This window comes from Gasterosteus aculeatus, chromosome 12 (assembly GCF_964276395.1).
Source record: "Gasterosteus aculeatus chromosome 12, fGasAcu3.hap1.1, whole genome shotgun sequence".
In the NCBI taxonomy this organism is placed as follows: domain Eukaryota; kingdom Metazoa; phylum Chordata; class Actinopteri; order Perciformes; family Gasterosteidae; genus Gasterosteus; species Gasterosteus aculeatus.
The window spans coordinates 11,260,113-11,275,179 of record NC_135700.1 but is presented as its reverse complement, the minus strand read 5'-3'; the positions used below and the strand labels follow the sequence as shown (position 1 = coordinate 11,275,179).

Here is a 15,067-nt window from a genome sequence, read left to right as displayed (position 1 = left end):
GCGTGCGCTTTACTTGTAAACGGATTAGACCACTTTGGAAATTATTTTTGAATTTTCTCGTAACGAAATGCAGGACAGAGGACACTTGCAGTTTGACTGCTGTGTCCTAAGAGAAATACCGTTTTACAGATACATGGGATGATATGCAGAAGATGTTGTGGACATTGGGCTCGATCCAGATTAATCACAAATCCACTGTCCCACATAATGAGGACTTAAAGGACGTACATTTATTGTGGGTGAATACTTTGTCGACCTCAAAAAAAAAGCACAAAAAGGACCCCAACTATTTAGTTTGAGAGTCAAAGTTCTGACCTTAAAGCTGCCCTTCAGCTTTTATCTAACTCCCCAGAGAGAAGGATCTGACATATTGTAGATGAGTGAGCAAGGTTGGAACCCTTTAATCTGGCACATCGCCATAGATCCTTGAATTGTAAATGATAAAGTGAAACATGCAACTCCCTGCCAACACTAATACACCTGCATCTCATTATCACTGTTTAAAACTCACAGTTGGCTATGAGGGGGCCTGTGAATCCCTCCGTTAAAATGATTGCACATATATGGATGTGTTTAAGAGTCTACATGAAGTCACTGACAATTTTGGGAAGACTCCTATCAGTCCATTCTGCAAGACGTCACACGCGACATGTGAGGAATTCTCAATAGAGCCCAGAGCAGCGAAGCTGGACACAAGCAGGAGCAGCAGACACAACCTGCTTGGAGTGACATTTATATTTGAAGCCATCACTAAATATTTACAATCAATCACGCCTCATTTAGTGTAAAGGAGAATTGCAGGAGAAAGCCCTCAAACATTGACTGCTAAGTCATCCAAACGTTCCCTGACTGAAACCCTCTCATTCGCTACATCCCAAACATGAATCAACAAACAAGACAGTCACTTTTAATACGTTTATTGAAAATTAAGCAGAACAGGGAAAGAAAATTACTAAAGTGACAGCGGTGATGTTAGATAAAAAAGAAAGAAAAACAGCACGGAAGCAACTAACCATGTAGAGTTCTTAATTATCTGTGTTGAAAAGATGGATGATAGAAAACAACAGCAGGTGACATTTTTACAGCTGGACCAGATTTGTCTCAGACATTTGACTTCTTTTGAGAGAGGTTGATCTTGTCACCCAGACTCAAGGCCATCCCCTGTGAAACGAAGGAAGAAGGATTTATTGTGGCAGATTGTATGCTTACTGAGAAGAGCAAAAGCCCTTTAGTGCAACATCACATGAATCAGTTCATTTCATATATTCGCTCTCCTTATCCATTCAACCAGTTCTCTGCTTCGGAGATGATTAAGTGTTGACCGTGCAGCAGCTGTGACCCACCTGACTTTTGGCCCTAATGCGGATGTGTCCGTTGACAGGTGCGTCCGGCCCCAGGTGGATGGGCTTCTCGATGCTGACATTAGCCAGGGCGTCTTCTCCAAAGATAGAACGAGCATAAAGGTTGGCAGCCATGAAGCCGCAGAAGCCAGAGAGTGCCTGTTTTACAAGACGGAAGGAAGGGAGTTGAGAATGTTGTAAAACAGCAGCACGGGATCACCAAACTTCATCAATCGTGAGCGGCTTTATGAGACATTGCCGACAAAGGCCACTCATCATTTCTCTTGACATTCACCAGGAAAACAGGCCTTTATTGGGATTCATCTTGCTGGGTTTAAAAGCACCATTGACTTTCTTTGCTCTGCTGTCTGACGTCTCATACCAACCTTCTCAGGAGTCAGACACTTCATGTTGGTGGACTTGAGGATATGCTGAAGGTACTCGTTCAGATCAGTGATGTTGGTGTTCACCGTTACCTACGACGCAGAGACCATCTTCAAAATTCACTCGTTCCAATTTTCCAAAGTAATGTCACAGATGCGTAAACTGAAAATCTACGTGTAGAGAAAAGCGGAGAAGGACGCTCATGTGGAATGCAAACACTTACCTTGTTTTCCCACTCAAACTCTGCCCACATCTGTCTGAATTCTGCATCTGTGCACGAAGCTGGCTGGATGTAGTCCATGATGTCAATGTGGATGTCGCTGAGGACCACGCAGTTCCTGTCGCTAGCAGCTCCCGACACATCATAGACTGGAAAGACAGAATCAAACATCTCCGACCGATAAGAAAACATTCTCTGACCACAGGAGGAAAACATACACAAGCCGAATTGTGAGGGTGAAAACACACAAAATGATCGTCATACCAATGTTGCCAAATATAATGCCGTTCTCCGTGGAAGCCACCTTGACATTGGCCTTGATGTTAGCAAAATCGTGGGGAGCCAGAGTTAGAGGTGAAGGCTTCTCGACCAACTTGAGGTCACCTATGGGAAGGAAACATTTACTGACATGCATACCAGCGCGACGTAGCATCACAATGTGATTGGCTTGCGTAAACATCAAGAGGAAAAAACCTGGTCACTTATTGAACAAGGTGGGAAATAAACCAGACTGACCTAAAGTGGCCAGCTCAAGAGTGCAATTCTGGAGAGTGTCACTGGTTTGGTTGACCACCAGCACATCCAACACGATGTCATACTGGTTGACATGAACATAGGCTTCAGCATATACTGGGTCTGAGAAGCCTGTCAACTGGGTCACCTAGAATGGACACAAAGATCACAATGAATTATCGATTATATTAGAACTAAATGATAATTCCTCACAGTAAGCAGTTAAGATGTTGTTTTTTTAGGCAATTCTTTAGGCAGCAATGAATGATTTCAACAACAAACCCTAAAAAATCCCTTCACCCCTTTATTTGCAGCCCAAAAGTAGTCTCCCGCTGTAGCGCTGTAATTTTAGGTCATTTGGCAGGTTTTGCGGTGTACCTTGTTGAGTTTGGATGCGAGTGGATCAGCAGCCTCCTTCCTCTGAGTGTTGCCCATGGCAGCCAGCAGACTGAGCTGGAACTGGTCCTCCTTAGAAGCCATCTCGCTTTTGGCAGTCAGCTGCATGAAGGAGATGGGGTCGTCTGCCTGCACTGTGACGTTGCGTTTCTCAGACTCTTTCTGTAATCGGATAAACAATCACATATGGTTATTTTATGGGGTGTAAGTCGGCCTACAACTAGCTAACAATGGAGTCCAAACACCGGGGATACCTAAAGTAGTTAGCAAAGATACAAGAACAAACAGGGTCTAATAATTAAATCAAAATCAAATTAGCCTAACTTTCACGAGGTTAATTATTAGGTTGAGCCCCACCTTCTGTGATAGCTTCTCTTCCTCCAGTCTGACAGTCAGCATATGTGACAGGGATCTGCGGCACTCCTTGTTGAAAATGTCGTTCATAAGTGGCGAGCACTCTGACAGGACCTTGAGGCACAGCGAGATGCGGTCCACGTCATCGTCTGTAATCGGCTTCTTGGGCAGAGAGGACTTGCCCAGGTGCAGCACAGTGACCATGATCAGCATGGCCTCCGCCACAAAGGACTGAGGGGGACAGCAGCAAGACAGCATGGGTTAGACGCACGAGCAGCTGGTTCAATAATTTTTTCTAAAAGAGGTGTCAGAGAAGAGGGAACATCTTACGTTTTGTTTCTTTTTGTCTTGAACTATGGCAACGTAGCGCAAGGCCACTTTGGTCAGTGTGGTGGCCAGGGAAGCTGCCACATAAAAGTCTCCATCCATCAGGAAGCCTCTGAGTGGAGGTCTGCAGCAACAACAACACCAGGGTTTATCGAGTGCGTAAGTCTGTACAATCAACTGAATATCACAGGTAAACGATAATACCATCTGAAAACCAAAAACGTTTTTACCTATCTTCTTCTTTCTTCGAAGGTCTGGACGAGCTGAGAGCGCTTTGTGTCACATAGGTGCCCATTTCTGTCACCAGCTTCTGGGCTGGAGCCGCACTTACTTCATCATCTGGTTTCACCTCTCCGGTCTCTTTCTTTATCTCATTTTCTACAATCGGGATCTGTCCGCGCGAGAGACAGATGTCAGATATTTGGAACAATTTCACCGAAGTCTCAGGTAAGCTTGTATTGCATTCCATTCTGACAATAGCAGACAAAAATACCTCGCCCAAGGACCTGCGCACTTCTGTCATCACACTCTGGATGTCGTCCTTGGTGCTACAGTATTCTCCCAAGATCCACAACGCTCCCCTGTAGATCCTGAAATGGGACAATGGTGACATAGATCATGAGGATTCACAGTGCTACATGCTCCTGTATAGAGACGCCACCTTGCTCTAATGCCAAAACTCAGTCGAGTCTATGTAACAGCAGACAAATAACTATCAGAACAAAAGCCAGTAATAGGCCACCAAAACTCACCTCCTTTATGTATTTTCATTCTGTCTACTGGTTTTAATATTCATCAAATCATTTTACAGAGTCCACGCCACTGGTAAACTACTGAGGATTGAGTTCTCATTAGTAAAGACTGAATAAATTTATATAGTAATACACGTAATACTTAGACCATCTTACCTCTTCCTATAAATAACATTGCTAAGCCAAATTTAAAACTGAGCTGTATAACCATTAGGGAGGAGACAAAGACCAAGAAGACGCAGACTTTTCCCCTCAGAGTTCTTCCAAAGACTTACTTGACAGTTTTTATTGCGTGAAAGACTTCCAGCATTTTCTCGGTGATGAGGGGTCTCAAGTTCTCAAAGCGCTGAATGGCCTCCCGTACAAACTCCAGCACATCAGCAGCAGCCGCCTCGTTAGTGTCACTTAGGAACTCCATCAGCTGTAAATGAACAAAGAACTCTCTTACTATATTCCTATCATATATACAGTATACACTGGGTCTCTACCCGAGAAGACACATTTCTAGAGCTAAATGATAAGAAACTCACCACAGGAATGACATTGGCTGCCATGTCAGGGAAGCGCACACTACAGGAGTGGAGAGTGCGCACCAACAGCTGCCTGTACTTATCAGTATCTTCATGTTCTGATACGTTGTTTGTTTTGATCACTTCTTTCTTCAAGACGATCACCAACTGGAAAACAAACCGTTGCCTCATTATTTCCATTATTTTCCGGAATTTCCGTCCATGAAATCCCCAACGGTAACATGGATAAACTGCACGCCACTGACCTCTTCAACATTGCGCGACGAAACCAGATCCAGCGCCAGCTGCAGGGTCTTCTTCCTCACTTCCAGGTCAGGAGTGCTGAGAACACGCAGGATGTCCATCACGAGATCCTGAGTAACAAAGTGTTAGTGAGAAACTAATTATTGCAGCTTTTTGTGGATCTCTTATCAAATAATATTCATAAACTAAAATTATACATGCTACTACTAAAGTGTTTAAACGGTCAAACGTTATTTTCTTCAGAGGGAAATACATTTTGACCAGCGTTGTTTTTAATAACAACCTTTTCCGGGACAATGGCCTTTGAGGATTATAAGGAACCACATTATATTTGTTAATTGCCTCAAAAACGAACCACAGCAAAACCTCAACGTACCTGGAGTACGCGCTCGTGAGTGGGGTGCTCCTTCAGTTCAATCAGACGATCAAGAACAATCAGCTTCACATTGTTGTCGCTCTCCTTGATGATCAAATCAATGTAGCACTGGGCAGCAGCCTGAAGTCAGAGTGTGCAAGAGAAGGTATATGACCATAGATCACTGTTATTGGGTCATGTTTAGTACAATTTCCATCATGTACATCACTGATAAGATATTGGTACCTTAACAGCTGTGGGAGCACTGGAGAGGGTAACAAGAGTGCCGGCAGCTTCGTACTTGACCGCCGGACTGGAGGACTGCAGCAGGTTGTAGATGCATCGGATGAACCGGGCGCGCTCAGACGGGTTAGCATGGCAAACCTAGCAGGCAGAGAACAAAATCAGCAAGAGTGCAGAGATCAAAGCAACTCCTCTGGTAGTATGCTGTTGAGTTACTAAGCGTATATTAGACTAGTGAAGGTCTTGACTCACTTTGTAGATCAGCTCCACAATGACCAGCTGGAGAATGTCACCAAAAGTGTGAACTTGGTCAATACATGTGCTGAGGTAATCCAGAGCTCGATCCTGAAACACGCAAAAGAGTGAATGAAATGAGGTTAAGTTTGGTCTTTGCGGTGGACGCCGTTGGTCACAGTGAAACACAACAATAGGAACAGGAAGAAAGGGACAATAAGCTACAGACCTGGTCTGCATGGATCAGCATCATGAAAGCATTTCTCTTACAGCTGGCGTCTTTCTCATTGACAAGAAAATCATGGATCAACTCTGGAGCGTCAGGGATGAGATGCTCAAAGTTCCTGAAACAAGTAAAGGTGCTCAGCTGTTAGTTCTTCACTAATAGAATAGAGTACAAAACATGCATGTGTGAAAAGCTACTGAACATGAGACTTTTAACACTTCGCACCTATAGATGGTGTAAATTGCCAGGACGGCGTTGCGGCGCACATAACTGTGCCGGTGCTCCAGGCAGGCCCGGATCGCTGGCATGAGAGGCTCCAGCAGCTCGGACTCCTTCAGCTTGCACAGGAAGCGCAGAGTGGAGCCACGGATGAACTCATTGGGATGCTGCAAGTCCTGCAGTTCAGAGAAAGGTGACACATGATGATTGCTGATTTGTTTTGTTTTTTATTCTTTTAAAGAAATGAATAAAAAATATTTTAGTCATTATATATGATTACATGATGTCGGGGGAGAACTTGTTGAGCTGCATATTGTAAGTGTCTCAAGAACTCGGTGTGTGACCTTTCTTGGGAAACTCGTGACCTGACCTAGTTCACGATGGCGTCCCGTTTGGGAGATAGGTGCCTGGACTGATCCGTATCCTGGTCTTCTCCTCTTCCGTCCACTTCGTCTGTCAAATGTGATTGACTAGGTCCCGTTAAAGGAGGGACATGGGTGTCTCGCAACAACATCTGTTTACAACTAATCTTCCTTTTGCAGGGGGGTCTTCTGTTTTCCTCTCATATGTATAAACGCTCCGGTTCTCCCCAAGAAACTTGGTCAGATCTTCTAGCTCCTCTTTGGGAGAATGAACCATCTGCCCCTTTTCAGCTGAATTGTAGTCATTTGACTTCTGTCTGTCCTTACGACATGTGTTGATAATTTCTGTATTCCTTAGCATTTTTCTATATTCTAGTTAGTAATAAATACTATCTTGTTAATCACAAAGCAAGTTCAAGATACTTTTGATTTCTCACAGGGGCTTAATCCACAAATTTCCACCACACATTACAGATACAAATTAGAAATGATGTGGAATCAGCAGAACTACGAGGGGGTTCAGCTATCCTTTTCGATAAGTGCATCTTACCATCTCACGTGATAAAAAAAAAAAGTGTTCTCCTTTTGTTTTCTCTCTGTTACCGTAAAGACTATTTTCCCTGCTGTCATACGTGGATTTTAAAATATATTGCTCTAGAAATTGAGGCGAGAAATTGTACCTTTCTGTAGGCATCGCAGACCAGGATCATCTCCTGGAGCAGTTTTCCATCTGGGGTTGTTTTGGGAACAATCTCCCAGAAAACCAGCAGTAGCTTTTTGATGGTGTGGTCTTGAAGCGGCAGCACAAAGCGGATTATGGTCATCAGCAGTCCTGGCAGCTTCTCACCATTCAGGATCATGATGATAACCTTCTTCAGGGCTTCAGTCTTTGCCTTGATCTCCCCTTTTTCTGTTGAAAATTGATTGTTGTTATTACGATAGGTCTGGCCTCAAGCATGTCTTAGCACTTTTATGGATCTCAAGTGAAAGCTTTTCTAAAGGAAGTGGTTGAACTATTTGTTTTTTCCACTGAAGACCAAGTGATTTGTATTTTGATGACCAATGAAGTAATTTGTAAAGAAAACCATAATTTCTCTCTGAATAACACAGACTTCACCGTTACCGGTTTCATGGGGAAAAATAAAACAGTTGCCAAAATAACAATCGCTATTATAGTTTTTGACAGTGAAGTCTGAGTTATCCAGAGGAACCAGGACATTGTTTTGTCAGGCCCACATATTCCAGTTCAACAACCTTTATGACATTGAGGTGAAGACATTTAGAAATGAATATCTCCCATCTGAATGTTTTATAAAAGGTTTAGCGAGACAAATCTGCAAGGTAATATGAAGAATAGTTACCTAGATCAGCTTTAAGGCTGACTTCAGAAGGGGGTTCTGACTCAGATGACACATTGATCAGAGTGTAACAAACGTTCTCCGCAGCTGTCATTTTGCTGCTGGGCTTGAATCCGTTTAAAAGAATCCTTTAGAATGCTGCTTGCTGAAAAATACCTGTCAGAAACAGAAGAACCTACATTTAGTAAGAAGCAGAGAAAACATAGACGTACTAAACTAAATCTGTGTAAAGACCAAACACAAACAGACCAATCTACTGTACAGCCAAACGTTTAAACAAGAGAATAAAGCACCATGGGGTTGCATTTCATTTTATTCACAGCAGTCAAAGAGAGTACGACCAACTAACTTGAAAAATAACCAGACAACTCTTCTTCTATGAGCTTCTTGAAACCCAGAGGAGCCATCCAGGTATAAACCACAGGGATTGCGTTGGAAAACGCAGAGCTAATTGACTCTTCAAAGCATGATTTACCAAATATAACCACTTCTTATTTACTGGAGGTAACTGGCTGGTTTACAGCACACTGGCTCATTGTTTATTTTGTACAGTCGCCTCACAGATGCTGCCATAGGCTTGCGAGCTGTCCTGGACGATCTGCCTGCGCCTCCAGGCGTGCCGGCATATGCCTCAGCCACTCAATAACCGTGCTCACGGAAATTGGTAGAGAGCAGATACAAAATGTTGCGAGTCGTTATTCGCTAGAAAACTTGAAAGTGATCATTTAAAGTGGTGAAAAAACAGTGCGGTGCTCTAATGCGCGTGAAACTATTTCACAAAAAATTAGGCTTGAACATTGATTGTGCAGAACAACTTATTTTTTCATGCAGGATAAACCATTAAAAAGGGCATTTGATTGTATGAACGCCTGTGTACAAGCATTGAACGAATGGCTGGTGTGTTTGTGTGTTTTGTACTACTTTACAGTTTTGCTAAAGCCATGTTCCTTTGCTTAGTTTGATTATGTCGACATCTGTGTTGCAACAGACAAAATATCCTAACAACAAACAGCTGATCATCCACGTTCTTAGATGAAACTAAAACTGTCCCCATTAGGACCTTGATACAAATGGCTTCTCAAATCTCCCTCCGGCAGTCCACAGCAACTAAGTGGACATACAACGTTACGTGAATTGGTAAATCCCCAAATGGATCAGCCAATATTAAGGAAACTATAAAGAAACGTCAATGACATGGCCGCTTGATTGTCTTGTAAATATTACAGTGTGTCCTGACTCAAGCTTGAAAGAGGAGCTGAATTATTGTCGAGTCGCCTTGAATATAATCAACCTTATAGCCGAACAACAAGAGGCCATGGTTACAATTTATAATAATATATATTATATATTACTCGAGTGCCTTTGTCAGTAAAAAACAGATTTCAGTAAAAAGAAACGCGCAACTGTGTTATATGAGAAAGAAGTTTATTAATCTCCAAGTTAACAAAGTGTGACACGCAGCATTAACGTGTAAACAGCTTCGTACAACGCTGGAGCTGCTGCTTACGCTAGCGGCGTTAGCATCAAATCGTATGGCAAAACTCAAAATAAAACGTGAGGTTGGTTTGTTGAGTTTTCAATTGGTGACTTTGAATTTAAGCTAACTGGTCAATTGCTACCTATCGGACGTTAGCTAGCGCCAACTTAGCTTTCTCCCCGGCTAGCAATGAAATGGAGGACGTCAGCTAACGCTAGCTGTTTTAGCAGTTACCACGGTAAGAAACATCACTTATGAAAAAAGAAAACAGACACGTAACCTACCTGATAGCACAACAATTATACCCCGAAGTGGCCTTCGACACTCAATCTGGGATAATTACATCTGTAAAAATGCTCAGGTGAACCCTTTGGCGAGATGTCTCTGTGGCTCTCCACTACTTCCTACTGACGTGGAAGATTACTTTCTGAGCCACATCACTGCTACCGTGCGCTGGATGGCTCAAACGCGAAGGCAAAATTGAGCATGTGCCACAAGCGACAAGTGAAAGAGACCAAACTGTTGAAAATGCAACTACAGATCGATTAAGAACTAAGTAAATGCTACAATGATTTTGGTACCTAACTGCAACCATATTTACTGCCGTTTCGTATAAAAAATAAATGAATAGAATAGTGATGATTGCAAAAGTGCAATGTCGTACTATAATGTATTACCAAGTATTCATTATCTGCATGCAGCACCCTCCAGTGGAAGCTGAGTCTAGTGATGGAGTAAGTGCACGAAAACTTAGACGTCTACTTACGTCTTATAATCGAACATGAAGTCGCTGCTCATGAAAAAATGCAAGAATCGTTTGAAAGATTGTTTCGACCAATCTGTTTTTTTTAACTTAAGGGTAATCAATGATTAGGTGTGTTGTCATATTGCAATAAAAAGACCAATAAAAGATCAAAGTCAGTAATTAATTAATCTCATCTACAATACAGTATGTGTAAAACAAATTCCCCAACCAACATCCCCGGTCATGTTCATCCTAACGAAAGAATATGTTTTTATATTGTGTGCCATAATTTTTTGAGGACCATAACGTTTTATGGCACAGAGGAAAAGCACTATGTTATACTGTCACTACACAAGCAAGTCTTAGGTTAAATCTATTTCTGGATTTGGTTTACGGGAGTTTTGTAAACCTATTTCATGCTATAAATGCAATAGAACTGTATGGCTGCAATCAGCCCTACAGACTACAATCATTCTCTCACTGATTGACATGCAGTGCTTACTTAGGTATACATCTTAAATTTGCAGTATTTATGGTAATGATGGCTTATGGTTCAAGCCAAGAGCAAAGTACCTGATTACATTACACTACAGAACCTTGTCAGTCAATGGCAACACACAAGCTCTGTATGCTTGATACCAAAACTATTGTTTATAGGATTCTTATTTAACTTAGTTAAAAGATCCTATCCAGGGAAAGTCATATTTTTACGATACGGCGAGCAATTTCATAGAATAATAACATGCAAAATAAATTGTCATGGTGACCTGAGGTGAGCCTGTGCTCTCCAAACAGCATTGCTATACTGGTTACAACAACAGGAGAGGAAAAGACACGCATGGGCCTTTATTTAGTTTACACGATTCAGTATTCAGTGGTAAAAGTCAGCCCTTTGCCATCGAGCTCTATAAACAGTAAACATTGTCTGAATAACAAAGATAGTGTATGCAATATATAAAGTTTATGTGACAGACATTTAGTAATGTTGGAGCATATAATCTTCATTTGATATACTAAATCCAAGCTATCTTTCTGTGAAAGCATGCTGGACATCATCGGCAACTCAACATCTGGAAATGTGCAAAAACAGCCATAATGTCTTCATGACATTAAACAACTGGGCATCATTAATTCTGTTTGTGTGCGTTGTATGTCGGTGTTTGGGCTTTTTGTCTGTAGGGTAGATGGTTTGTTGCAGCTCTGACATCACTGTGATCACTTCACTTTGTTTTCTGCTGTTGTGTCTTGGTTAAGTAAAGGCCTGGGAAATAACCTGATGTTACGTTAAACGTTTTTTTGTTTTAGGGGGATGACTTGTTTCATCAAGTCAGTTCACATGGATCAATATTCATTCTCATTTCTTTGTGTTAAAAGACTGTTCTTGTAATTTTAGGATGTCAAAAAGCTGGTTTGGTGAGCTTTCTGGAAAGCCACCGCATGTATTTAGAATTAGCTGGCCACAAATAATGACTTTATTTCTGAAAATATATCACACGGCTCATCTATATAACGTTATATGTTTGACTGCTACTCAACAGTCACCACCGGTTAGCTACACTGTTATTAAGATCAGTTCTATCGACATTCGTCCTCCTGAGCGAACCAGGCGAAGCAAACGATCCCAGAGCCACTCGATAGAGCACGGAGACACCGACCCACCAATAACGACTTTATTATGGTCAATTATTGCTTCAGTTTGACACTTTAAGTAAACTATGGCCGAGCCAATTCGGAATATATGCAAGACATTCAGAATTGTAACGGTCCCTGTAGCATTTGGCAATATTTACTCAATGTATGTATCCTTTTTCCTTTTTTTATTATTATGTATGTATGTGTACGTAGATAAAGGGGAATATTAATGTATATTTGAACAAGGGATCATTTATTTTGCATCGAAATTAAATCTACATTTAAAAGCAAAATATGTCCTTAAAAAAGGAACGTCTGAAACAGTAAAGCTATGATAGAGGAGTCCAACTTTTGAAAAGTACCAATAGTTGTTCCTTTTTTTAAATGGGAACATTTTTAATAAAGGTGTTTTTTTTAAACTACAATCCCGGACTATGGATTACATTACATTTAATGTCCCGGGATTTAATTGAACGCTCCAGATTACAAAAACCTCGTTCCGGGTCGCGGCCTCTAGGTGGCGACACGGAGCCCCCTTTTCTTGTAAAAACAACATCTCACCTCCTTTCTTTAGTCCAAGTGCTGGAGCACGTTTGAGTGACCATGGAGTGCGTTTGCTGTCATGTAATTCGGCGTTAACGCGGCGTGGATATTGGCAGAGAGAGAGAGAGATAGAAGGGGGACTCTTTTTTTTTTCTTTCTCCCCTTTCGCGTGGATACGAGGAGCCGCAGTCGAGGCCATGGCTGCACGGGAGGACGGAGAGCTTTTGCACAGTAAAACAAGGCACCGCGACGGCGCTGGAAGTGTAAACAGCTCAGAGGGCTTCAGGAACGGCTACGTGAAGAGCTGCGTCACCCCTCTCAAACAGGACCTCCGACGGGGTTTTTTGTTCAACGCGTGCGGCTTTTACAACGAAGACCTTCTCAATTCCACATGTTTAAAGGTCTCTGCCCTCTACGTCGGCGCGTTCCTCGCCCTCGCGCTTTCTTTCCTCGCTTCCAGGAGCCTGCAAAGTGACCCGCTCTGGGACTTGCGGACTTTCCTGTCGGGCTTCTCGCAGTCCGTCAGCCCGCTGTTCAGCATCGGCTGCGCGTTCTTCTTCCTGACGTTCTACCTGCGGAGGAAGAAGAAGGAGAGCGGCAGATGCTGGCTCCTGTCGCTGCCGGCGTCGTGCTACCTCGGGGATTTTTTGGTTTTGCGGTTTCTGCAATGGGGGGAGGACCAGCACCAGGTGCAAATGGCGGGCAGGTTGCTGTTCGTCCTGGGGTGCGTGGGGCTGCTCACGCTGATCCCCACGCTCAAGCTCAAGCACAGCGTCCTGGTGCTGCTCTTCGCCAGCGTCGTGTGGCTCGTCTCGTTCACGAGCCTGAGCGCTCTTCCCGCGCCGCTCAGGCCGCTCTTCGCCTGCGGCGCCGGGGTCTCGGGCTCCCTGCTGGGGCTCTGCTTCGACCGCTGCTACCCGTCCAGGGAAGCGGCGAGCGGGGCTTCCCCCGCGGAGGAAAAGGTCCCGGTGATCAGACCCAGGAGGCGGTCCAGTTGCGTCTCGCTGGGGGAGACGTCGACCAGCTACTATGGCAGTTGTAAAATGCCCCGCAGGCCGTCGTTGCCCTGTATATCCAAAGAACAGGTATGTACTGGCCCCGGAGGACCACGGTTGTTGTTATTGTTCATGGGACCCCCCCCCCCCCCCCCACCCCCCGATCATCCACAGTAAACATGAGCACTAGTGGAGGGAAACGCACAGTCTCATCTCATGAAAAACTAAAACAGCAGATCACACTGCTTTTCCCATCACACATTGCATTTAAGAAAAAAAATGAAACATTCACTATTATGTAAACTATTTGTGTTAAAAAGTTGTGCCCCTTTACGTTTTTCAGGCAAACAGTGTTTTGCAGTGTTATTACATGTGCTCTAGATGCTGAGCAAGGGATTTGCATTTCAGCCAATTATATAAAGGTGTATAGAGCCTATGGAAGCTCATAACCAACATGTACTACTGTGTATGCAATGCCCTTTTTTTACATCCCGCTATCGAATCCATCAATTTGAGCATATACATTTTTTTTTTTACGGGGGAATATCTTTATAAAAGATCATAATCGATGGAACGTGAGTGTCCGGCTACATCCTCAGGTGTCATTCATAGAGCAACAACACAGCCAGCAGCAGGTATGAACAGTCCCCTCTGAATGTATCAGTCAACAACACAACATGCCAGCGTGCACACGCTTCGGGATCGTTCAGTGTCAATGGTCCACATTCAGCGTGCGTTTCTTCCTGTTTTTGTTTGCTTTAATACACACATACTCTATAAAGTCTGTTTGCGTACAGAAGCCAACAGGTCCACTGCAAGTGGGGCTCCCTTCTACTAAGCACTAGTTTTGTAAACCAATACAGCGATATCGAGTGATGTCCAGTCCAAATGAAGACTATCGTGTTGCATCCAATACGTTGTCGGCGAAAAGCGGAGTTGCTGACTTCATTTGAGTGTAGAATAAATGTTAACGTTATCGTCAACATTTAAAGAAAAAACAAAAACAGCCTTACTTTTGTGCCATTCTCGCCCCGTTAGAAATGATAACCGAACTAAACATGTATATCTATCAGTTGGTGTCGGTTTTCCTTTCCCAGCAGTTGTTGTTTCGCCTCACTGTGGTTTAAGCTATTAGCAGATTAGTGGCCACGGTGAATTAGGCCTCAAGCAGTGCATGAAAACTGAAACGGGAAAACAGGTTGGAGCATTTAAAACAAATTCACATTTAGCTTCATGAAAGATCGTTCGTTCATTTCACCTTCACACTTTTACTATATATATACGAGGCTTTCATGTTTTTTACGTTTGTTGAAGACCTGATCTGAAGACAAAGATATTGACCTGAGCCTTGGATGAGGTGCTTTTGAATCCACAATATGTCCAAATAGATTGCAGAATATTTACAACTTTAAAGAACCAAGAAAACGTTAGCGGCGTCGCCCCGTTGTGTCGGCGAGAGCGACTGCCGCCGCTCTCAGATATTTAAAAAGAAAAAAAAAAAGGCCACCTATTGAATCTGAGCTAACGATGCCACGGAGCTCGTCCTTTCCTGGGTTTTGATAATCTGATCATCGCGTCAGTGGAGAAGAACGGCAAACCCGGCATAAGAAATAATCTTT

The 15,067-nt window shown here is 43.1% G+C and overlaps 2 protein-coding genes across 2 annotated transcripts in view; one reads left to right on the top strand and one right to left on the bottom strand.

The window, feature by feature from the left end:
• Positions 1–901: 901 nt before the first annotated feature.
• On the bottom strand, positions 902–10,044 carry copb1 (COPI coat complex subunit beta 1). Its single transcript, XM_040201983.2, has 22 exons — positions 9,818–10,044; positions 8,060–8,212; positions 7,379–7,608; positions 6,343–6,512; positions 6,121–6,235; positions 5,910–6,002; positions 5,661–5,798; positions 5,436–5,555; positions 5,062–5,169; positions 4,817–4,963; positions 4,562–4,707; positions 4,028–4,124; positions 3,765–3,925; positions 3,538–3,658; positions 3,211–3,438; positions 2,836–3,015; positions 2,461–2,605; positions 2,209–2,328; positions 1,948–2,093; positions 1,727–1,816; positions 1,344–1,499; positions 902–1,161 (listed from the first exon to the last, which is right to left on the bottom strand). The coding sequence occupies exons 2-22, from the start codon at positions 8,148–8,150 to the stop codon at positions 1,102–1,104; spliced, it is 2,862 nt and encodes a 953-aa protein (XP_040057917.2). The 5' UTR covers positions 8,151–8,212; positions 9,818–10,044; the 3' UTR covers positions 902–1,101.
• Positions 10,045–11,115: 1,071 nt separating this feature from the next.
• The window catches only part of pde3b (phosphodiesterase 3B), a 32,882-nt gene continuing 28,930 nt past the window's right edge, over positions 11,116–15,067 (top strand). The window contains exon 1 of the mRNA XM_040159899.2: positions 11,116–13,538. Coding sequence (XP_040015833.2) covers positions 12,651–13,538 — 888 coding nt within the window. The 5' untranslated portion in view covers positions 11,116–12,650. The remainder of the gene's footprint in view (positions 13,539–15,067) is intronic.